General features: G+C 43.1%; 1 protein-coding gene across 1 annotated transcript; it reads right to left on the bottom strand.

The window, feature by feature from the left end:
* Positions 1–844: 844 nt before the first annotated feature.
* Positions 845–22,607, bottom strand: INTS15 (integrator complex subunit 15). Its single transcript, XM_077449246.1, has 7 exons — positions 22,490–22,607; positions 14,723–14,921; positions 12,773–12,994; positions 12,073–12,238; positions 9,833–10,318; positions 8,725–8,764; positions 845–5,337 (listed from the first exon to the last, which is right to left on the bottom strand). The coding sequence occupies exons 2-7, from the start codon at positions 14,912–14,914 to the stop codon at positions 5,001–5,003; spliced, it is 1,443 nt and encodes a 480-aa protein (XP_077305372.1). The 5' UTR covers positions 14,915–14,921; positions 22,490–22,607; the 3' UTR covers positions 845–5,000.
* Positions 22,608–25,610: the final 3,003 nt, after the last annotated feature.

Below are 25,610 nucleotides of genomic sequence, written 5' to 3' on the forward strand. Positions count from 1 at the left end.
TCACAGAACAGCTGTATTTATGCCGAGAATAAAATTAGACACAGGTGAACGCTATTTACTAATTAGGTGACTTCTGAAGGCAATTGGTTCCATTTGATTTTAGTTAGGGGTATCAGAGTAAAGCCCCCATGCACACTATAAGATTTTCTGCTGATTTTTTTCCTTCAGATTTACCAAAACCATATAATAGGAGGTCAAACCTTAGGAGTTTCAATGTGTATGCAATCAGGCAGGCCCTTGCACTATGTGGTTTTGGTAAATCTGAAGACAAAAATCAGCAGAAAATCTGATAGCGTGTATGGGGCTTAAAGGGGTCTGAATACAAATGCACGCCACACTTTGCACATATTTATTTGTAAAACATATTGAAAACTATTTATCATTTTCCTTCCACTTCACAATCATATGCCACTTTGTGTTGTCCTATCACATAAAATCCCAATAAAATACATTTACGTTTTTGGTTGTAACATGACAAAATGTGGAAAATTTCAAGGGTTATGAATACTTTTTCACAGCACTGTGGCTGCAAAAGTTGACCCCTACGGACTAAGACACCATTAAAAATCTTGTGTGTGTGTAAGGGCATGCGTCCCAATACATTTGACAATATAACGTATTGTGTAGGAAGTATTTAACTGTAAGCTCTGACAGTTACACTGCAGAAAATGCTCCCATTCATTTGTATGCACCACAGCTACAGTGTTCACACATGGCGCAAGTGTTATCTTTGCTCTTTTATGGTCAGATACAACAATCAATGAGCCCATCTGTCATCACACCTATATTTGCAGTGTACACACTTTCTGCAGTGCTGATAGAATGGAAAAATGTCCTGAGTGTATCATTGTTAACCTTTTTTATTAACTTTTTATTTATTTTTTTAGAAATAAAAAAAAACAACACATTAACGCATAAACACAATATATTTTCTTTTTTTTTCCAGATGTGCTTGAAAAAAGGGAGTAACTCAAATCCAATCAGAATCGGTTTTTAAAATTCCAAATGGCATGTGCGTGTCTCTTTTCCATGTCTATGAATCTGTGTTTGACACTTGTCAGCGTGCAGCAATAGATTTTTGAAAATACAGTACAAATCAGAATCTAAACAAGGAATTCATAACAGCATAAAAAAAGAATAAAATTCTGTATTCTCAATGTATAATTGTCCATTTTTAAAAAAAAATGTTCCGAGTAGACATCAGCTACATGAACATTACTGCCACGCAGTCCTAGGTTGGTTAGTTCAGGAGACAGTTTAATATTTTCAACCTACCAAAGTTAAATGTTTCTACTGGGAACAAGAGCCTAATATTGTGATTATGGCTGTTTAAAGGGTCAGTCTCTGCACACGGATACTTCAGCTTTTTCGGTAGATGTTGGGAGAGTTGAGTTACATAATGGTTTATGATATACCATCATTTTATGAAAACCTGCCCATCACACTGCTGTATGGCCAACAGTAGTGGGCACCCCTCTAAATGACATGACCATAAAAGTCTTTTTTCCACCTCTATAAAACAGATACTAATATTATACAACGTGCATTAGCTGTTTTTTTTATTTATTTTACAAGTGATTGTATAGGAAGTTTATTTATTTTTTAAATAACAAACATCTCTATATTGACCTGCTCTGTGCAATGGCAGTAATGACTTCAAGCAAGCGTTTGCAGTAGCTCTGGATTGGACCTGCATAACATAGAGGAGGAATTTTTGACCATAACTGTGAGACTGTGTGTCCATTCAGCCATTAGAGTATCTGTGAGGTCAGGTACTGATGTTGGACAAGAACCTGGCTTGCAAATCAGTACTCCACCTTATCCTAAAGATGTTCAGTAGGGTTGAAGTCAGGACTCGGTGCAGGCTACTTGAGTTCCTCCACATCAAACCATGTCTTTATGGAGCTCTGTGCAATGCCCCACACCTCCTCCTCTTGGGTCCCCCACTGTTGCTCCTGGCCCCTCCTCTTCATCTAGTGCCCCAAGGGAAGCCGCTTCCCATGGAGGCACTAATGCGCGCTCGCTCACCGAGCCAGCTACTGCATCCATTGTCAGACTTGGCCTCATCCCCCCGGTTACTGCCCTTGATTGACAGTACTTGGAGCCAATGGCAAAGACAGTGACACAGAAGCGAGGAGAGCTAAGAGCTGCAGACATGCACGGCCCTGGATCGAATGAAGGGCTCAGATAAGTATATTGGGGGGGGGGGGGGGGGGATTGATGGCCAAATATTTTTAACCTTAATCCAAGGAATGTATTAAAAAGGTAAAAAATATTTAGGCTTTAGAGCCACTTCAATTTTCTACTCTAAGCTTAATTTATAATGGCTGCACTGACACACATTCTACTTGTGTCCCTATGGTGCCGGGCCCTCATGATCTAAACTACAATTGTACGTGCAGCTGTTCGTTACACGCAGAGCCACTGTCAGTCACTGCTGTGGAAGAGGGGGAGCGGTATGGCTTTGGGTGTCCCTCTCATGCTGCATGTGTGTGCAGTGCTGATTGGCTGAACGTACAGCTATAGTTCAACGTGTAAACCCACACAGAGGCAACTGCTATGAGAATGCATGGACCCTGACATCACAAGAGGAACAAATAGAACTGGAGTGTGTCAGTGTGGCTGAGCAATAAGCTCAATACAAGAAATTCATAGAAAACAAAAAACAGCTAATGCATGCAAGTTAGGATCTGTTTTATTAAAAGAAAAATTACTTTGATATCAGATGTCCTCAGTGAAGGGTAGCATACAAATGCAGACAACTGTAAGCTTCCAATGTTGTGACAACTGTTTGGGGAAGGCCCTTTTCCGAAGGACTGTGCCCCTGTCTACAAAGCCAGCTCCATAAAGACATGGTTTGATTTGGAGGAACTCAAGTAGCCTACACCAAAGTCCTGACTTCAACCCTACTGAAAATCTTTAGGATAAGGTGGAATACCGATTGCAAGCAAGGTTCTCATCCAACATCAGTACCCGACCTCACAGATACTCTAATGGCTGAATTCCTCCTGAATGTTATGCAGGTCCAATCCAGAGCTACCGCAAGTACTTGCTTGAAGTCATTACTGCCAAAGGAGGTTCAACCAGCTATTATCGCCAATGGTTCACTTTATTTTTCCTTCAGCACGGTAAATGTTTAACGGGTGTGTTCCATAAAGACACAATAAATTCAAATTCTTTGTGCACTATCAGCTAAAGCACATTGTGTTTGTCTATTGTTGGGACTTGGATGAGGGTTAGATCATATTTTATGGTAAGTTACTCCAGAAAAAACAGTTTGAATTGCAAGGGGTTCACGTACTTTTTTTTGCTACTGTAGGTGTGATGGCCAGGTGTGTACAAACCTTTCTGCTATATAGCGTAACTCTGCTTGTGTGATTTATAACAATTTCCTTCTGATAGCAGCTGGTTTATAAACGTATCTCTTTGGAACTCCAGAAGAAAGATTCCACATACCCAAATCAACACACTGCCGCATCATCCTCGATGAAGCCTAATGTTTGCCATAATGTGGAATTCATAGAGACACAAACTGAGTGAGAACAGCTATGTAAAAACCCCTTTCACTCTGAGGAGCTTGAAAACTGCCCAGAAAACACCAAGCGCTTTTGTGGTGTTAGCGGTGCTCTTTTTTGAAAGTCACGTGACAAACAAACCATTTTGAGGCACTATTGAAGTGCTTCCCATTAATTTCAATGGAGAGAGGTGCTTTTGAGGCACTTTTTTTTTAGCACTCCAACCATGCGCCATGCTGTTTGCAGGAGTTTTGTCACCTCCCCGCCAGCACACCGCCCCAGTGTGAAAACATTTGTTGCTCTTCATGAAAATAGGTTTTCATGAGCGTTTCAGGCACTTCTTTTTATTTAGCAAAAAAAGTGCCTGAAGAGCACCTCAGTGTGAAAGGGTTCTAATTGTAGCATGTAGGGGAAGTTAAGAGGTGCAGAGCTCTAGTCTCCAAAAAGTATAAAGCCCCGTACACACGAGAGGACTTATGTCCGACAGACTTCCGAAGGAGTTCCGTCGGAGTTCTGCTGGAATTCCGACGGAGTTCTGACAGACTTTTCGGCTGAGCGGACTTGGCCACACACGATCACACTAAACTCCGACGGATTCGAACGTGATGGCGTACGACTCGGCTCGAATAAGGAAGTTCATAGCCAGTAGCCAATAGCTGCCCTAGCGTCGGTTTTAGTCCGTCGGAGTAGCATACACACGAGCGGATTTTTCGAAGGGGACCGGGTCCGGCGGAGTTCCTTCGGAAAAATTTGAAGCATGTTCCATATTCTAAAGTCCTTCGGACTTTGGCGAGTCAAAAGTCCGTTGCAGCCCACACACGATCGGATAGTCTGACGGACTCAGTCCTTCGGACTTTGGATGTTGAAAAGTCCGCTCGTGTGTACGCGGCATAAGACAGCAGTGGGTGATTTACTGAGATGACAGTTTTAAAAAGGACATACCCTTTGGCCTGGTCCACAACTATGGAGTTGTTTTTGATTAGTCTCTGCAGTACTTTTTGCCCATGAGTTTCAGTTTTTATGCTTTTCTTTTAATTTGCAAACTTGTTGTTGGGCAGATTAAAAATGCAACAGGCAGAAAAAACGCACTACATACTTTTCTGCAGCTTCTCCACTGAACCAAAAACACACCATTTTGCATTTAAAAAAAGTCCCTGATGCTTTACAAAATCGCAGCGGCTGTAAAAAAAAAAAAAACCCTTAGATATGAACATGTCCCATAAGAAACCATGTAAAATTGACTGTTGTGCATTTCTGCAAAAAGCATAGGTGTGAACCAGGCCAATAGAGTAACCCATTTGGTAGTACTAACAGTTATTGCACCTGACATGGACATGTGTCTAGTATTACATCAAATGACCACCAGCACTGTGCCCTTATCCTCGATGTACTGGAACGACAACAGCCTGTAGGTTCTGTACTTTGTCTTTGAGTTGTTCACTTCCTCTGTAACAATGACAGTCTGTCTCTGTAAGTTCAGGTAACTCAACGCATTGGCCGAAATGGGAAAGCCATGCCAGGCATGAAGGTCTGCACAGGATGTCCTGATAAGGGCGAGTGAGTAGGCAATGACGCATGTGTCGGCAGTGCCGCGTGAGCTGAGAGTGCTGTATGCGCTGGTAGTGCTGCATGAGCCGGTAGCGTTGTGTGAGCAGGAAGGGCTGTGTGTGTAGATAACGCAGTGTGAGCAGGTAGAGCCGGATGAGCTGGGAGAGTAGGGTAACCTAGAGGTGGGGTGTGAATATGGGGGTAATATGTAGGTGTCAAAGTGGGGTGCGCAGGCTGAGGCTGAACCGGGCCAGAGATCACCAGCTGCATGAGGCTGAGGGAGAAAATAAAAAAGAAACTGTTAAAGCACAAATGATTCTCTTTCATATTTTTACTTGCAACATATCTGCTCAATACCTTTCATTTTAAAAGGACTTGGTGGCCATAACTGTACACAGGAAAGCCCCTAAATGATTCTGTATGCTAAACGGCTCAGCTCTTAGAATTTGTAATTGCCTATTAAAAACACTGCACCTCACAAATCATAAAGACATAAACAACGCCAAAAAAAGGTGTTTCACTTTAACTGAACAATAAATTGAAGACGTCTATGATAGATTATCCAATCAGATTCAAGATGACCACCTAGCATTGCGAGATTAAAACTGAAGCCCCTTTACCCCTAAGACCCCTTTCACACCACACCGCACCTTGCGTCGGCGGTAAAACGCCGCTATTTTTAGCGGCGTTTTACCGCCGGATTTGCGGCGCATTTCGGCCGCTAGCGGGGCGCTTTTACCCCCCGCTAGCGGCCGCGAAAGGGTTAAAACCGCCGGCAATACGCCGCAATAGCGGCGTTTTGCCGGCGGCATTACAGCGCTGCCCCATTGATTTCAATGGGCAGCAGCGGTGGAAGAGCGGTAAGCACACCGCTCCTTCACCGCTCCAAAGAAGCTGCTGGCAGGACTTTTTTCTGACGTCCTGCCAGCGCACCACTGTAGTGTGAAAGCCCTCGGGGCTTTCACACTACACACAATGGTGCAGCTTCTTTAGGACGTTTTGCAGGCGCTATTTCTAACGCTATAGCGCCTGCAAAACGCCCTGGTGTGAAAGGGGTCTAAGGGTAAAACAAATCTTAAAGCCCAATTTTGCAACTGTGTTTCAGGACAAATATTGGGCTTTAATTTGTTGGTAAATGGTAATGGATATCTCCTAATTTTTTTATCATCAGCTAAGGAAAACTGGTCCAAAATAGTTTAAAAAAAATAAAATAAAATCCACCACACAAAAAGAAAAAATATATTTTTTTTAACCACTTCAGCCCCGGAAGGTTTTACCCCCCTCCTATAATATGGGGGATACCACATGTGTGGGACTTTTTTGGGAGCCCGAAAACCAATAACCGCCTTCAGGCTTTCTAAGGGCGCACATTTAAAATTTTTAATTTCACTCTTTGCTACCTACTACAGTTTCAGAGGCCATGAAATGCCCAGATAGCACAACCCCCCCCCCCCCCCCCCCCCCAAATGACCCAATTTTGGAAAGTAGACAACCCATGGAATTTGCGGAGAGGCATGTTGAGTCCATAGAATATTTTATATTTTGCCACAAGTTGCGGGAAAATTCAAATTTTTTTTATTTCGCAAAGTTGTCACTAAATGATATATTGCTCAAACATGCCATGGGCATATGTGGAATTACACCCTAAAATACATTCTGCTGCTTCTCCCAAGTACAGGGATACCACATGTGTGGGACTTTTTGCCAGTCTAGCCGCGTACAGGACCCCGAAAACCAATCACCGCCTTCAGGCGAAGGGCATAAATTCTTGATTTCACTCCTCACTGCCTATCACAGTTTCCGAGGCCATGAAATGCCCAGACAGCACAAGCAGATCTTGCTTTTTGTCACCAAGTTTTGAAAATTGAAAAATAAAAAATAAATACATTTTCCTTTTCTTTCTTCATTTTCAAAAACAAATGAGAGCTGCAAAATACTCACCATACCTCTTAGCAAATACCTTGGGGTGTCTACTTTCCAAAATGGGGTCATTTGGGGGAGGTTTGTGCTATCTGAACATTTCAGGGCCTCCGTAACAGGTAGTGGGGAGTAAAATCACAATTTTACACTCTCAGAAATCCTGAAGGCGGTGATTGGTTTTTTGGGGCCCCGTACGCGGCTAATCTCCCAAAAAGACCCACACGTGTGGTATCCCTGTACTCAGGAGAAGCAGCAGAATGTATTTTTGGGTGTAATTTCACATATGCCCATGCCATGTTTGAGCAATATATCATGTGGCCTGGACCCGAAGATTGATCGGTTCTGAAACGAATCCGATGGTCTGACAATCGCAGTGAGACCACATATGTGTATGTTAGATGTTGTTTGTACCCGTAGTACAGCCCAGCATTTTGCATTTATATACCCTACCCAAAACACACTGACCAATAAAAAAAATTTATATTATATATATATATATATATATATATATATATATATATATATATATATATATATATATATATATTATATATATATATATATATATATATATATATATATATATATATTTTCATTCCTGTCCAAAAAATACTCACCCCCTTGATCCATACACTAACCCTGGGGCTGACCTAGATCAAACCGTAATCTAGGTTTTTTTTTTTGGTTTTTTTAATTACGATTTTTTTATTTTTTTTTATATATATATATATATATATATATACACACACTCGCCCCCTCCCCCATGGGTCCTTTCACACAGGCAGTCCGCCCGGCAAACCCAACTTTGCTCAGTGGTAGATCGATCCGCTGATCCCCGCAGGCAGATGACAGGTCCGGTACCGCTCACTGTGCAGAGATGGAGTCCCGCTCTCCTCTATGTGGAGATCGGATGAATACAGACCGCCTGAGTTTTCATCCAATCCCATCCGCCAAACAGATGGAAAATAGGGTCTCCATCAGTCTGGATTTCACTGACAGGGTTGGATATCAGTGGATGTCAGCAGACATCCGCCAATCCATAGGTGTGAATGGAAGCTCCGATCAGGTTCCCCTGTAAAACTAACAGGCGGACCTGACCGGTAAGCCCATGTAAAGGGGGCCTATCTCTGCAAGGACAGAGAAAGATACAATGTATCTGTCTCGTCCATTCACAAAGACAGAAGACACAGGGGTGGGCTTCACCGTGACCGATCACTGTAATAGCTAATCAGAGGCTATCACAATGATTAGGTGACCCGGAATCAGGCGTTCCGGGTACCAATGGTTAGAATGAGGCCCGGAGAGCTTTGGGTGATACACAAAGGGAAGTGAAGGGGTTAATTAAAAAGGTGAATATAAAAGAGTCACTGATATGGAACACGTATGCAGAAAGTGAAGTCAGACTGGAGTCTGCTTTGTATGCCTGTATAAGGTCAGTAATTCAAAGTACAACAGCCAAAAAGCAGGTATACTTTTGAGGAGATCGTCAATGGCAGCCAATGTATGTTGCCAAACCAGGCCTCAAATCTGTTCTGCAGCTTTGGTACGCCCACCAACAATACACCCCCCCCCCCCCCCTTTTCTTCCAAACATTTGATGCAGCACCTCAGCTGCTACCATAGAGCAGTTCAACTAGATATGGAGACAGCAATGGCATGTCAAAACAAGTACAGTCTTTGTTGTCAGATTCACTTTGACAAAAGGAGATTTATGAATAGAATTAACTGTTCAAAACACTCACTTGTTATGGGGGAGACGAGAACAGAGCGTCCTCAGGTCATCTGCAAAAGAAAAAAAAAAAAAAAGAAGAAAAAATTATGTATATATGCAACAGCTTGTTGAAAGATTTTATCCTCTACACAGCCTACAGCCCAATTCCAATTTTTTTTCTATTTTCCAACAGTAGCAACAATATAACAAGCACTGCAATCCTTCAAAGAATTACCTGTAAGGCCGGCCATACACCGTTCAAATCTTGGCCAGTTTAGCAGGAACTGCCCGAAATTCAAACCATTAATAGGCACCCTGAATGTACCAAGTAGATCGATTGATCCACTTGTGTACAACCAGCGGGATCATCTTGCAATTATAGTAAGCGGCTGCTATAGCCACTAGAGATAATTACAGTCTTTTCTCTGCAGGGATGGTTTCACGCGCCCGGAGAGGACAATGGCACGGCAGGAGGGATTCCCACATCAATACGGTCTCTGTTAATTGGGTGAATTAAGGAATTTCTTTCCTGCAATCCGTGGTTGCCGGAAACAAAAATATAAAAAGAAAACAGCCCAATGGGTACACAGAATGCAATTGAACCTTTACAGATATTCCAACTTGTTCACCCTATTTCTAAAAAAACTAAACAACATTGTTTGACTGGATTTGGACTTTTTTGGACACGTTAACCATAACCCTCCTTGCTAGAACTTGATTACTCTAAGCAGAAATCCATCACGTATGGTTGTACGAACAATATAACTGTTTTAATATAGCTTGTTCAGTCACGTTTCTACTGGATTTTATCTAAACTCCTAGGCCTCATGCACACTGGGCAATTTTTCATACATGAGGCTATGGCATTTAGGCACAGATGGTTGGTAGACTATGAGATGCTGACAGCTGCTGTGGCTTGGCGGTGCACAGGGCAGGATGGATGTTTAGTGCAGTATGGATGTTTAGTGCAGTATGCACACAGGAAAGAATGCCTGGAGTGCAGACTGCTTATGTTCCAAGCATCCATTCCTGGGCACATACTGCACTAAACTTAAGCACTGCTGAATGCCCAGTGTGCCAGAGGCCTCATCTGTGTGGTCATCGTTAGTTTAATTAGTGTCTTTTCATGCATAACTTACCACGAGTGCAAATCAATGCCCCTGTTGCCATGGACACCTGTAACGCCTGGGCCAGACGATCTAATGCCAACTCCATCTCTTGCTCAGCATTAAGTGGGTTAAGCTCTTCACAAAGTTGTCCTAACTCTTCAACTAATGGTACAAGCTGCTCAAACAGCACAAGTGCCAGTCTCCCATATAGTCCTTTCTCTGTAAGGTGAGTCTGAAGGACCATGAGCCCTTGCAGCACACTCAGATGGAGCTTGGAGTAAAGGTTCTGATTATCTCGAATTGGCTCTCCACCAGCTGCTTTCTGCTTGCGTCTGTAGGCTAGAGGCGCAATTATACACCAGTGAACCAGACCCATTAGTGGGGAGAAGTCCAAGAAACCAATTGGCAAGTTTGCTGTGATGGGGGTATTGAGAAAGGTGATCAGAATGAGGCGTGGATCTTCAAAAATCCAGGATACGATCATTTCCAGAAGATCATGAGGGGGCAGGAGGTCCTCTGCAACAGATTAATAAAGGAAACATGTCAAGGAAACTGAAATTGCTACTCAAACTGATCATATCTATATTCCTAACTTCAACTCTGTATACAATCATTTTAAAATCTGACTACAATATATGTATTTTAATAGGTTGGACTATTCCAGGAGTGAGGTAGTCAATAGATCCAACACATGAAGGAGCCACGCTTTGTAAAAACGGGGTTCCCTCCCCTTCCACCAGCCTCAGAGCTACGCTGGCCCCTACATGACCATCAGCAAGGAGGAAGGGGCACACCCGATTACCGACCCATAAGAAAAATACCAAAGAGAGCAGAGTGCCTGCTGATGTACAGGAAACAAAACTAAAGTAGCAATGAAGAGATCTAATTATACAGTGCTCAGGGGCTTGCATTTTCTATGTGGTGGGAGAAACCAAAGTTCATCCTGTCCTAGAAAATGACTGGGGAAAAACATTCCAGCAGCAAGAACCAGCGTATTCCTGTGGCTGGAAATGACAGGTGCATGTGAATTGCAGGGGGCGCTCAGCCTGTAAAAAGTACCCATGTAGCTGCACACCAAGCGGTTATCTGTAGTTAGGGACGGATGTCTGACTTTGGATGCATCTGACTGCATCCAGGCTCAGAAACACATCCCTAACACTACAGATAACCATTTGTTGTGTTAGTACATGTAAACAGCAACAGCTGCATTCATTACTTTGTACAGGCTGAGCAGCTGCCACTATTCGCATATACCCATCATCCAGCCACGGGAACATTCTGATTCTTGCAACTGGAATCTGGTGGATGCGGGTGAATGTAAAAGAGACCTCCAAAACACATTGACAAGCAAGCGTTTATTGCCAGATCGTTATACAGCCAAGTGGGAAAAGGTATAGATTGAGTGGACACACACACACACACGGATGAAAGGTACACAGGATTTAATATCATGAGGTTATTACAATGGTGTACATTAAAACAAAACATCACATTAACTTTTACAGGAATACAAAAAAGAAAACAAGCAGCGCCAACCTAAGTGCAGTAGTATTGTCATACGTTTTAATCTTAGTAGAAATGCACTCACACTGAGTAGAATAAAAGCAGGCACTACTACTCAGAGCGAGTGCATTTCTACTAAAATTAAAAACGTATGACAATACTACTGCACTTAGGTTGGCGCTGCTTATTTTTTTTTTTATTTCTCCAAAAGGTGTCTTCTACCTTTCAACGTGCTGCCTCCTGCATTGTGCCAGTAACTTTTTCTGTGGTAATACACCCAGATTACAGAATTTCCCCCTTTCTTTCCCACTGACTGAACTCTCACCAGGAGTCATTTTCTATGTAACTGTTTGACTCTCTGCTGCTATTTTAACTGTGTCCTATCCCTGGACATTTTTTAACCCCCCCCCCCCTCAATGCCATTAACAACACAGCATTGCTTACAGTTGACATATATTAGCGCAACCAATTATTGTTTTTTTTTTTTTTTTAACCTTCACAGGCACGGTGCACGTACTCTGCAGAGTAACTGGCAAACTCAGTGCTTCAGCACTCTCATATTTCTGGACAATATAGCGTGAATCTGGGACTGAATGGCTTGCACAAGAGCTTGTCGAGTTCAACAGCTGGATGGCAGCAGGTTGCCCAAAGCCACAGTTGGGAATCATACACATCAGTTTGGCATTTTCACTTACCTGCACCAATTTGGTTATACATATCTAATAGAAAAGCATACCAACAATACCACGTTGATAAAGGACTCTCACCTGTAGACATGTCATAGTATGCAGCTACAGCAGTGATAAACTGACAGCAGAAGCGGGGGCTGACATTGATGATCTGTTTCAGCGTCTGGATGGAGCCTGGCACCAGGCCACAATAGTCATCTACCAGTGCTTTGGCCAAGCGAACACAGTAAACAGCTGGAGTGCGCTGCCGATCAATTGGGAGGAGAAAGAAGACCAAACTGAGTCAATTTGGAATTGAAAACAGCACCATCCAAGCAATTCAGTTAATACATAACAAAATCAAAATGTGAGAATGTCATTACTTTGACAAAACAACTAAAGACCTCACGTGACACAGGTATTATCTCGCAACAGCTAGCATGGAGCCTCGGGCCTAAAAACTGGGGAGGACCTGAGGTAGTGGAGCCATTTTGCAATAAATCACATATCAAAATCTCCTACAAAAAACACTTTTTGTTTTGAATAGAGTGAGGGGAAATTTTTTTTTACTGCTGTTGTGCCCCTGTTGGAAACACTTCCCCTCATTGCCCAATATATTATTGGACAGAAACCAAAAGGAAAAAACTCTCTAAAGAGGAACAAAAACAGCAATAAAAAAAAATAAAAAAAAAACACTTTACTAATGTGGAATAGGAAAGTAAAAGTGAATCATTTAGGAATTTAAAATAAAAATCTTGCCATTGTATATATTCTTTTCACATCTTCTATAGAGGATTACCTGCAGCCAGGAAGCAGCACTCTCCAGCACAGGCAGCCTGCATACCGCAACTGCCATAGAGGTCAATTTTCCTAGCAGGGCCATGCGCTGCTCATCTGCTTTATTTCCCTGTGGGCTGAACAGGGAGTTGAAGATGACTTGCCGGACTGGCTCCTTGGTTTGTTCATGGAAGTAATTGCACAGTATCTCCAAAAGCTGCAGCTCCTGAATGGCGCCAAGTCGCTGGAAAGAAACAGAAGAAAAGCAAGATTTGGTAAAACTGACAGTAAATATACAAAGTCCAATTGAAAATGGAATGAAAAGAAATGGCAATGTACTATTTAACTGCTTCCCGCCCACAGTATTGTCAAATGACGGACAGGCAGGGGGGAGCATTCTCATTCTGGGACATCATAAGATGTCTTCCCACTTTGGCCACGCTTATGCGCCCATCGGTGGTGCACTCTGTCCCTGGAACACAGTGCATCACTGATCCTGGTAAAGAGCCGATAATGAGGCTCTTCACCCATGTGATTAAACACAGCTGATCACATGTAAACAAGGAAATGCCAGTTATAAGCATGGGGAGAGCTGATCAGTGGCATTGCCTCACAGGGGAGATCTGCACAGATAATCAGGGCACTCATCAGTGCCCTGATCAGTGCTGCCCTATCAGTGCCCATCAATAGAAATGCAGAAGAGAAAATAATTAAACAAAACAGTGCTTCTGTATTGTTTCTGATCACCCACTTCCGGGAGACTACGTGGTGGTGACCTCAGCCCCCCTCCTCCTTTCTCCACTGCAGAGCCAGATAAAAAGCGCGGCGCACTTCATGCTGGGGTGTCGACATTGTGGGATCCCTGGACAGGTATTAACCACTTGCCACCCGCCCTATAGCAGAATGACGGCGGCAAAGTGGTTTCAAAATCCTGACCGGACGTCATATGACGTCCTCAGGATTTTGAGCGGCTGAGATTGGCTCTTTATCCCCAATACGTGATCAGTTGGGGCCTAAGGACAGAGCGATCACAGATCTGTGCCGAAATGCGGGCGCGTGCTGGAAGCACGATCATAGGAGGACATTTACAGATGCCCTCCCAGCAATGTGAGCCTGCGCTATAGCTAAACAGAGAAATGCGGTCACTCAGAGTTGTACATGCGCCATGGCTGCACTGCTTTGCTTAATGGTCACAACAAAAATAGACTGGTGCCATTATAGAACATGATGGATTCAAATGAAGGCTCTGAATCACAACTGTCCTTTGACCACATGCAGCACACGCAGTTGCAACACGATGGGTCAGTATTCCCTGGGTAAAACAGGCAGTGAGGAGGTGGAATGCTTTTCAGAGGTACAAGTGTGAACAAGACCTAAATTCACGTGTAGGTGTCTGCTTTGACAAAACATTTAATTTGCACATCTCTGGAAACAAAGCGACCAACATGTTTCCAATGGGGGTCCAAACAGTTTTGGTGTTATTTGCAGGACTGATTTATTTTTTTGGTCTACGGCACACTGAAGTGGAAGATGAGGCTAACCATTAGTATTCTTAAACATGCCGCTATTCCCTCCCTCTACATACTAATCCACTTTGGAGCGGTCATGTAATCAAGCAGCTACAGCACCCGTGTGTCAGACAGTGGCTGCTGCAGGAAATCGTGTGGACAATGAAGGGGCAATGGGAACCTGCAGGTGAGTTCACAGGAGAGCCTTTGTCGAGCGTTCCCCTACACAGGAGCCAGAGCTGCTGGATCATGTATCTGCACTGTGGATTAACAAAAAAAATAAAAAATAAAATAAAAAGAAAGGAGGAAGGTATTTACAATGATTTTTTATACAGGCTATGCTGCATTTGATAGGATAGGATTATAGTTAACATTTACTACCATGTTAACAATAAGCAAATACAATCATAAACGATTCGGCATACTACAGACTACTATGACTGTGTGTCAGATGCCAGACATACCTTGCCATGAGAACTGCGGTCTTTGGGTATTTGGAAGATAAACTCTTCAAGCAGTTCGATAGGACCCTTCTCGACCAGCGGCACAGGAGCATTCTGGAGCTGACTGCTGAAATAGATATCCAGGTGGTACAATACCTCCTTTGCTGCACTAAGAGCGTCACGCCGCAGGAGAGAATGGCGAATATCGCTCATCGTTCCCCTGGAAAGTAAAGCAAACATCCTTGTTTTAAAACAGCTTCCACATATGCCAGCAAGTAGTGGACACTAATGGCATTGCTCAGTAATTTACAGAATATGATGGACAATGAGACACTCTGCGGACAGCCTGTGTATGGCTGGGGGCAGGTTTCCTGCAATTTGTATCTACAGCAACGTTTTGTTGAAACTTGCAGAGCACAAGTGTTATTTGCATCTAACAAAATACAAGCTGTTACATCTATATGTATACTATGCTTAGGAATTCTTATGGTGAACATTTTATCATTACCTAAAATAACTGCCGCATTTGAAACTGGATTTTTCTACGTTTAGCACATTTGTACATGCAGCACAGTGGCTCACACTTCTACCTTGCAGGACTGGGGTCCTTGGTTTTAAAAGTAGTATGTCCAAAGCTTCTTTGACCACATTTCTTGTTTGTCATAACAGTACATATACTACTGTCCTCCTGTGACCCAGAGTTAGCTGAAAACCAGCTTGCAGTGCAGAGCTGTGCCAGACTTGGTAGGGATCCTGACACTATTGTCAGTATCCACCTGGCTGCCCGATTGACAGCTGGTTCTGCATGGCTAAAGCGGAGCCAGCTGCACCCACACCCTCCCCAGCCAACGCTCATTAGCGGAGGCGCAGAGAACAGCGAGTAACAGTTTTCTGCTTTGAGTGAACTGAGAAGTTGGTGATCAGCAGTCATGTGACCGCTCAGTTCTGAGTCTCAGAGTCAAAGTGGGACAAATGCTGCAACATGGAGGCAAGTATAGATTTTTGTTTCTTTTAAAAACCTATATTTCTCATTTAACCTCTTCAGCCCGGAAGGTTTTACCCCCTTCATGACCAGGCCATTTTTTGAGATACGGCACTGCGCTAGTTTAACTGACAATTGCGCGGTCTTGTGACGCTGTACCCAAATAAATCAAACATCTTTTTTTTCCCCACAAATAGAGATTTCTTTTTGTGGCATTTGATCACCTCTGCAGTTTTTATTTTTTGTGCTATAAAAACAAAAAAAGACTGACAATTTTGAAAAAAAAATAAAAAATGTATAAAATCAAAAAAGTCTTCATCAATTTAGGCCAATATGTATTCTGATACATTATTCTGGTAAAAAAAAAAGAAATCCCAATAAGCGTATATTAATTGGTTGCGCAAAAGTTATCACGTCTACAAACTATGGGAAAGATTTATGGACTTTTAATTTTTTTTTACTAGTAATGGCAGTGATCAGCGATTTCTAGAGACTGCAACATTGCGGCGGACAAATCGGACACCTGACACTTTTTGGGTACTAGTGACACTAATACAGTCATCAGTGCTACTAAAATGCACAGTCACTGTAGTAATGACACTGGCAGGAAAGGTATTAACATCAGTGGCGATGAAATGGTTAAATGTCTTCCCTGGGAGTGCTTTCTAACTGTGGGGGGGAGGTGCTTTGACTGGGGGAAGACAGATCTGTGTTTCTGCAAAGAGGAAACACAAGATCTCCATCTTCCCCTCTCCTCTCGGGAACGATCAGGAAACATCAGGTCAGCCGGATTCACCGATTGGCCCCCGCTGTTTATAATCACAGCACTATGTGCGCTGACAGATGCTTTACTGCATTATAAAACATCTGTAACCGCTAGGATACACAGGAAACAATTGTTTCCTATGTGTCCTATTCACATTGTAACACAGTCTAGTACTGACTTGCTGCATTTTAGCGCAGCGCACTGTGTGCAAATCGCATAGCACTGTACAGCGATACTGCACATTGTCATGAACGAAGTGTACATTTAGAACACTTCACATAAAGTTATATTTTTTTTCTTTGTACAAAAATCACACACCACACACACACACACATACACACACTGCAGCCGGAAACAGACAGCTGAAAGAGTGGTATAGTGCTCTGGCAGCTTTCTGTTCCTCTGTGAATCCACCCTAAATATGGGTTTAACATGGTCTTATATGTACAGGTGCGAAACGCACACGTTTCTGCACGTCACAGGGGCAGCTCATTCATTTTAATTGGCTGCCCTATGCGCGAGAAACACAGAAAAGAAGCATCTGACCCTTTTCCATAAATGGTCAGTGCCATTTGGCGTGTGCACATTAGAAAATGTATGGTGGTGCCATTAACAACGAATGGCACCACCACGCATCTGCAAAAGGGCAGCACATTTCTGTGCATGTTGGGAATTATTTTAGTGTTTGAATAACTATTAATTTCGAAAGTCTGGTGGCTTCTTCCCGTGACAAAAAAAAAAAAAAAAAAGTGCAGACTAAACTTGCATAGAGAACTTTGCATGCATTATCGCCACACAAAGGTGTTATCCTAGTGTAAAGGTGGAGCTTCCACTGGCTCCGTTCATCCCTACGCAGGTATGATGGTGCAAGCACATTTTTGCATGGTGCGTTTAGGACAGCCCATTCATTTTATTGGCTGTCCTAAGAGTCAAAATAGCACCAAAGAAGTGCAAACATCTTCATTTTTTTTTTTTTTTTTGCTGAACCACAACACATGGTACTTTGTTTCTATGGATTTTGACAGGCATGTTGGCAAGGTGCTATTAAGAATTCATGGGCATGCTGGGCGCCTGCCAAAGGATTTCAAATTTTTATATTTTGTGGGAACTTGGTATAATTTTGTGTACATCCCTGGATGGCACATAAATGCACCAAGCCTTCAAAGTAGAATTAAAGCGGAGCTCCAACTGAAAAAAAAAAAAAACTGCAGCCGCTGACTTTTAACAGTCAGACACTTACCTGACCCAGGGTGCAGCGATGCTGGGGTACGAAGCTATGCTCCTCTCCCCCTCCTCTCTGCAGCACTGGCATTGTCACTGTGGGCCCCAGGCACGCACTGCGCATGCAATCATCTGGGACCTGTGACAAGTCACAGATGATTGCCGAGAGGAAGGGGGGAGAGGTGAACTTATTTTGCGCCCCGGGAGGAATTGGGAGCTGGAACCCCCACCAAAAAAAATGACATGCCAAATGTGGCATGTCAGGCGTCACGTTCCCTTAAAGCGGAAGTTCCATTTTTGGGTGGAACTCCACTTTAAGGGCAAAACTTTTTTTAGTTTTGGGTAGAGTAGAGAGGGATTAGAACACCTGTCAGTTTATTTTCTGTCTGTGCCATCATAAGGCTCCATTCACACTCAGAGGACTCCAAAGCTGCCCTGACTTTGAATGAAACTTTGACAAAACTTTAGATGGGTGCAACTTGGATACGACTTTGGCTTTGACCAGTGATGATGGACAACTGTTGCATTGTATAACATTCAGTTATGACTTTCATGCAACTTTTCAGGGTTAACACTGAAGTCTGTGGCCCCCCAAGTTGCATGAAAATAGGACCAAAGTAGTGCATGAACTACTATGAAGTCGTCAACCGCCCCCCCCCCCCCGCTGCCCTCCGGTGCTTCTACCAACTCACCTGTGCGAACGACGAGCCAGTGAATGAATCGACCAGCAGCCGGCCGTTTACCATCAAGAATAGTGCAGAGCAGATGGTCCCTGGCCATCTCTATGACCTTCGGAGGCCAGGCATGACATTATGTCCCATCGTGTCTGGCCTTGGCAGATGTAATCACTGCCATTTCCTTAGCTGGGAAGCCAAGATCGTTTTTTCTGTTTGTTTTGTTTTTTAACCTCAGGCTTTCCAGTCTTATAGACCCCACATTTCTCTGTAAAGAGGACCTGTCATGCTCTATTACAAGGGATGTTTACATTTCTTGTAATAGGAATAAAAGTGATCAAAATATATAAAAAAAATAATAATAATAATAAATTAAAAAAAAAAAAAAAAATATATATATATATATATATATATATATATATATATATATATATATATATATGGAAAACAAAAACAATACTTTTTTTTTTTTTAACCTCTTCCCGCCCGCCCTATAGCCGAATGACGGCTATAGAGCAGGCGCTTTCGTCCAGGAGGCCGTCCCTGGACCTCCTGTTTACTTCCGCAATGCACGCCGCCGCGGGCACGCATCAGGGAAGTTCTGTGTTTGCCGTGTCCCCCGGAGACAGGCAAACACAGATCGCTGTAAACGCCCAATCACAGCTGCCATTTACAGCGCGATCGGCGTGTCCAATGTGAGATGATCTCATATGTAAACATATGAGATCATCTCTCAGCGCCGCTCTCCCTCCTCACACAGACAGCGTGTGAGAGGGGAGAGATGAACGGCTGTAGCGGCCGTAAGTGTAAAAAATAAAATAAAAAAGTTTAAAAAAGTGCCATCCGTCCCAGTGCCACCTGTTAGTGCTATCTGTCCCCAGTGCCACCTGTTGTCAGTGCCATTTGTCCCCAGTGCCATCTGTCATCAGTGCCACATATTAGTGCCATCTGTCATCAGTGCCACCTGTCAGTGTCACGTGTCATCAATGTCACTTATCAGTGCCATCTGTCATCAGTGTCACGCGTCATCAGTGCCACGTATTAGTGCCATCTGTCATCAGTGCCACATATTAGTGCCACGTGTCATTGTCCTGGTGCTCCAGGGCCTTCAAAAGTGTAATAGGTAATCAACAAGTTAGATGTGTAATTAATGCTCCTAGAACACATGATGGCGCTCCCTGCATGTTGGGCCTCTCTATCTGGCCAGGCTGTGAAAAAGTCCTACACATGTGGTATTGTAATACTCAGGAGGAGTAGCAGAATTTTTTGGGGGTGTCATTTGTGGTATACACATGCCACGTGAGAAAAATAACCTATTACAATGACAATTTTGTGGGAAAAAAAATAAAGAAAATGAAAAATCTTAATTTTGCAAAGAATTGTGGGAAAAAAATTACAACATCAAAAACCTCACTATGCCTCTTACTAAATATCTTGGAATGTCTACTTTCCAAAAAGGGGTCATTTGGGGGGTATTTGTACTTTCCTGACTTGTTCGGGTCACAAGAAGCGAGATAGGCCACCAGTACATCAGATGTGATCAATTTTGTGCGATTCGCACCACAGCTTGTAGACTCTCTAACTTTCACAAAGACCAAATAATATCCACTAATTTGGGTTATTTTTATCAAAGATATGTAGCAGTATAAATTGTGGCCAAAATTTATGAAGAGAAATTAATAATTTGCATAATTTTGTCACAGAAACAAAGAAATATGCAGTTTTTTTTCAAAATTTTCGTTCTTTTTTCATTTATAGCGCAAAAAATAAAAACCTCAGAGGGGATCAAATACCACTAAAAGAAAGCTCTATTTGTGGGGGGAAAAAAAGGACAAAAAAATTCATTTGGGTACAGTGTTGCATGACTGAGTAATTGTCATTCAAAGTGTGAGAGCACCGAAAGCTGAAAATTGGTCTGGGCAGGAAGGGTGTTTAAGTGCCCAGTAAGCAAGTGGTTAAAGCATGCAGTAGCGAACGCATACATAAGTCATGCCCGCATATGTAAATCGCGTTCAAACCACACATGTGAGGTATTGCCACAAACGTTAGAGCAAGAGCAATAATTCTAGCCCAAGACCTTCTCTATAACTCTAAACAGGTAAAGAAAATTGAAAGCATCACCTATGGAGATTTTTTAAAGGGGTTGTAAAGGTTAGTTTTTTTTTTAATACCAAACAAGTTATACTTATCTCCTCTGTGCAAGGGTTTTGCACAGAGTGGCCCTCATCCTCCTCTTCTGGGGGCCCCCCAGTGGCGCTCCTGGCTCCTCCCCGCATCGCATGCCCCCTCGGAGATCCACACTCCAAGAGGGCACCAGTGCAGGTGCACTCCCGAGTCCTGCTGCTGCGCTGACACAGACAGGAGCTCATCTCTGGGTACTGTGGGCTCGATGTCCACTGGCACCGGCTGATCATTAGGCAGAAAGCCAGATCACTGTGTAAACAAGGCAGATCACCGTTCTGTCAGTAGGGAAAGCATAGATCCCGTTCCTGTAAAGCAGGGATATGGATGAATGCCTTCCCCTAGTAAAAGCACCTCTCACACAGTACACAAGCACAGGCTAGGCACATGGGTAACCCTTTGAACACCCCTGATGTTAAAGGGGTTGTAAACCTTTGTGGTTTTTCACCTCGATGCATAGATGCATTGAGGTGTAAAACCTCTTGCAGTGCAGCCCCCCCCCCCCAGTGCCCCCGTTTTACTTACCTGAACCCTCTTTTTCTCGTGCCGGGGACTCGTACACCAGCTCTAGCCGGTGTCTCATGTCCTGATTGGATATATTGATAGAAACACGGCCATTGGCTCGTGCTGCTGTCAATCAAATCCAATGATGCGGGCGCCGGGCCGAGTCCGGCATTCGTGTCTGTGGATCCGAACAACCGCAAGGTAACCCCCTCTGGGAAGCGCCTCTCCTGGGGGGGGGGGGGGGGGTTACAATCACTTTAACCCCTTTCCCAGCCAGTGTCATTAATACGGTGACAGTGCATATTTTTAGCACTGATCACTGTATTAGTGTCACTGGTTCTCAAAAAGCGTCAGTTCGTGTTTGACTGTCCACCGCAATGTCGCAGTCCCGCTATAAGTCACCGATCGCCACCATTACTATTAAAATATATATATATATATATATATATATCATAGATTGAAGACGCTAGAACTGTTGCGCAAACCAATCAACATGCGCTTATTGTGATTTTTTTTTTTTACTAAAGATATGTAGCAGAATACATATTGGCCTAAAGTGATGAAATTTTTTTTTTCCATTGAATATGTTTTATATCAGAAAGTAAAAAAAAAAAAATATTATCTATATATTTTTTTATTTTTATTTTGTTTTTTCGTTCATGCCTCAAATAAATTAAAAACCGCCGAGGTGATCAAATACCATCAAAAGAAAGCTCTATTTGTGGGGGGGGGAGGGACGTACATTTTATATGGATACAACATTGCACGACTGCGCAATTGTCAGTTAAAGTAACGCAGTGCTGTATCGCAAAATATGGCCTAGTCATGCGGGGGGGGGGGGGGTAAATCTTCCAGAGCTGATGTGGTTAATTTCTGACAGATTCTAACATCCCCTGCTCCATCCAAGCCTGAGAAAAATACAAAATAAAAGAAGGAGGGAAGGAAGAAGGGGTGAGGACAGAGTTGGTCTTTAGAGGGTCTCCACAGCCAGGAGTGGTGGGACATGGGTCAGGTTCTTACTGCTGCCTGTGTCCCCGCTGGGAAGATTCACCCTCTCCTGGTCACCATCGTCCTGTAACATAAACATTAGTGAAATCCTCCAATGCCGACACTTGTGGGGGTGACATCTAACAGACCAGTGGAAAGATTTCCCTCTAACTTCCTGTTGTGCCAACAAGACAGGAAGTGAAGGCAAATCTCTCCAAGGAGACACAAATACACTGCCAGAAGTTTTGTACATTCCATACTCCATATATAAATAAAAAACGTGTGCTTTTGGATCTACATTAGCTTTGGAAAGAAAACCAGAATGAGGTCACATTGGAGTCTGTACAGGAAGTGATTATGATCAATGAAAGGACTGAGAGCTGCTGCATGCCAAACACCAAAGAGTTACCCCGATCGGCCCTGACCATCTACTGACCGCCATTATCATTATTCCTCCCTCACTACCCCGTCACCTTGTGTCCCCGGCCTCGCTCCCTTCTGCCGCGAACGTTCCCACTCAGGGGAAGCGCACCAATTACAACGAGGCCCAATTCACCCCCACCCGGCCACCGTAGCCCGGGGAGGCGGTGCGTCTAACCAAGCCTCGATGTGGTTCAGCCAATCGACGACGACTTTATTTTTTTATCACTCGATAAATTGAAAAACTTTATTTATAAGCAAAGTGAGGCTATTGGTACTCTGCTGTCCGGACACTTTTGAGATGCTAATCCAATGATGCTGCAACCGAAGTGCATGAGGCTCTAATGTTGGATTAGGAAATCTATCTCTACTATTTATTTATTTTCTGCACTGATTAAAATAAAATGTTCACTAGCAGACCTTAGTCTAGTGATAAATCCTCCTTTATTCAAATAAATAAAGCAACAGACATTGTCAGTTCAGTTTTCTGTTTCAGCTCACAGGTTGGACTAGCATAGCTTCCAACTGTCCCTGATTTGGAGGGACTGTCCCTGATTTGGAGCAATGTCCCTCTGTCCTCCTCATTTGTCCCTCATTTTGGTCTGATCTATAAAGTTGTTTATAAAATGCACTTTTTATATATGAAAAATGGTTTTCCAGCACTAAACCTTTCATCTGATTTCTAAATTGCTGCATTTGTAAATTCCAAAAGCCAATATAAAGGAATAGTAGTGGTAAAAAAAAAAGCACTTGTGGGTTTAACCAATCTTGTTTTATTGTGCAATTCCCCTTTAAGGGGGCGTGGCAAGGGGTGGGTCCTATGCCTGCATACTTTTTCTGATAGGTGTCCCTCATTAGCATCTCAAAAAGTTGGGAGGTATGGACTAGAGAAATCCAATCAATTCCCCCATCTACACTAAAGCCTCGTACACGCGCTTTTATTTTCAGACGACCGAACCAGGGCCATCTTTAATATTGATTGGGCCCCTTGGGCAAAATTTTTCTTGGAACCCCCCCCCCCCATTTCAATTTCACTCTCCACCTGCGCTGAGACATACAAAAAATAGCAGCAAAATCAGTTTACTATATCACATCAGGCAGCAATTGCGCTTGGTTGCCAGCGGTCACAGCATATCATTACTGCTTACTGACTGGTTGCTAGAAGTTATAGCACACATTTCAGCTCACTGCTTAGTTGCTAGAGGTTACAGTAAATGATTTCTGCTTGTTAATTGGATGCTAGAGACTACGGTACAGTATTACTGCTCACAGATTGGTTGCTAGAGGTTACAGCACATCTTCTCCTCACTGCAGGGGGGCATGATATAATTATGAATGCCACCTTTATTTACATATCAATGTAGCTGGCCACAGCTGCTTATGAATGCTGCCGCTATTTACATGTAAACACAGGGTCTGCAGGTGAGTCACCTGTACACAACAATAGGGCAGAGCTGTGCAGCACTAGTAGCAGCACTTCACACTGAGACATTGGGACACAGCACAGGACTAAAACTTCAAAAGGATGAGGGAATTTAAACTAGGATAGTTGGCAAGTATGAGGCAGCTGCTTTGGGCCCCACAAGAATGACAGGGCCCAGGGCAGCTGCCCCTTTTGCCCTGGATTAAAGACGGCCCTGGACTGAACGTCCGATTTTTGTGGCATGCTAGTCTCATGTCGAAAGTGAAGAGGTTACTCACAATATGGAAATTTTCGTACGGCAGAATACAACGTCTGAAGCGACGTAACGTATTGAATGGTTTTGTATGTATTCTTTCGTTTCTGAGCACGCGTAGTCTTGCTCTTACAATTTTTTTCGTAATACTGAAACGAAAATCAGACGTTGAGTTCACATCTGACAAAAATGTTATAGTCTGTACACTCAGCTTTTGTCTGACGAAAAAATGAAATTGTCTGTCAAAAAGCACCGTACTAACGATCCAAAAATCCGCAGACAGCTCGTTGTACTCATTTTTCTATCTGATTTTCGTATTGTGTGTATGGGCCTTAAAACGTACAGAGCAGGTAAGCTTGACATGCTGTTTTATTTTAGGAAAAAATGTAAGCTTTACAATCACTTTAAAATTAGCATTTAAAAATACTTAAGTGGAAGTTAACACGTGCAAGGGAATGAGTCAAAGTAATGACTCCTAATTGGTTGGCTCAGTACAGTATACATTGTCAATGACAAACAGCCTAACTAAAAGAATATAATTACTGCTGTGCTCTTTTAGAAACTACAAACTATCTCATGCGCCTCAGCAAAAAGAGTCTTGGGAGTCCTTTGTCATGTATAACCCACTTGCTGACTGCGCACCATAATTTTACTGCTACAGTGCGGGCCTGCTGCGCAGAATCACACACATATATATATATATATATATATATATATATATGTGTGTGTGTGGTGTGACTGTCACTGGCTCTAGCACATGCTGATCACCGATTCCAGGCCAATGATTTATGGCCGGGAACCGCCAATCATTGGAGCAAGTGACAGGTGGGAGCTTTGTGTATGTAAGCCCTTGTACACACGGTCGGACATTCCGACCACAAAATCCGTCGGATGTATTCCTGGTGTTGCATACACACGGTCGGACAAAGTTGTCAGAAAATCCGATCTTTCGGAACATGATGACGTTAATTAGTTACAACGGGACTACGTTCAGGCTAGTAGCCAATAGCTTTGGTCTAGGAATTTGATCTGAGCATGCGTGGCACTTTGTCCGATCAGAATTCTCTACAAAGTCCGATCGGATCATGTTGTCGGAAAATTTTATATCCAGCTCTCAAACTTTGTTGGTCGGACATACAGATGGAAAAAGTCAGATGGAGCCCACACATGGTCGGATTATCCGACAACACGGTCCGATCAGACATTTTCCGTCGGAATGTCCAACCGTGTGTACAAGGGCTAACACAAAGCTCTCTCCTTATAGCAGCGATATGCCGGTTTTTGTTCTCCTGCAAAGTAGGGAATAAAAACCAGCACATCCCTTAGTAGCACCGCACTGCACACACTGTAAACATAGTTAAGCACACATTTAATCCTTTCATTGCCCCAGATGTTAACCCCTTCGCAGCCAGTGTCTTTAGTACAGTGACAGTGTATAGTATTAGCACTGGCAAATGGTAATACCCCCAACCTGTGACATCAATATGACATCAGAATC

This window comes from Lithobates pipiens, unplaced genomic scaffold, assembly GCF_037356315.1.
Source record: "Lithobates pipiens isolate NorthernLeopardFrog02 unplaced genomic scaffold, aLitPip1_a1.2 Scaffold_22, whole genome shotgun sequence".
NCBI classification, from domain to species: domain Eukaryota; kingdom Metazoa; phylum Chordata; class Amphibia; order Anura; family Ranidae; genus Lithobates; species Lithobates pipiens.

Coding starts and splice junctions, on each gene's coding strand:
- INTS15 (XM_077449246.1), bottom strand. CDS start 14,914: ATGAGCGATATTCGCCATTCTCTCCTGCGGCGTGACGCTCTTAGTGCA. Junction 12,995..14,722: donor ACCGCAGTTCTCATGGCAAG/GTATGTCTGGCA, acceptor GTTTCTTTCCAG/CGACTTGGCGCCATTCAGGA. Junction 10,319..12,072: donor ATACTATGACATGTCTACAG/GTGAGAGTCCTT, acceptor AATCTGTTGCAG/AGGACCTCCTGCCCCCTCAT.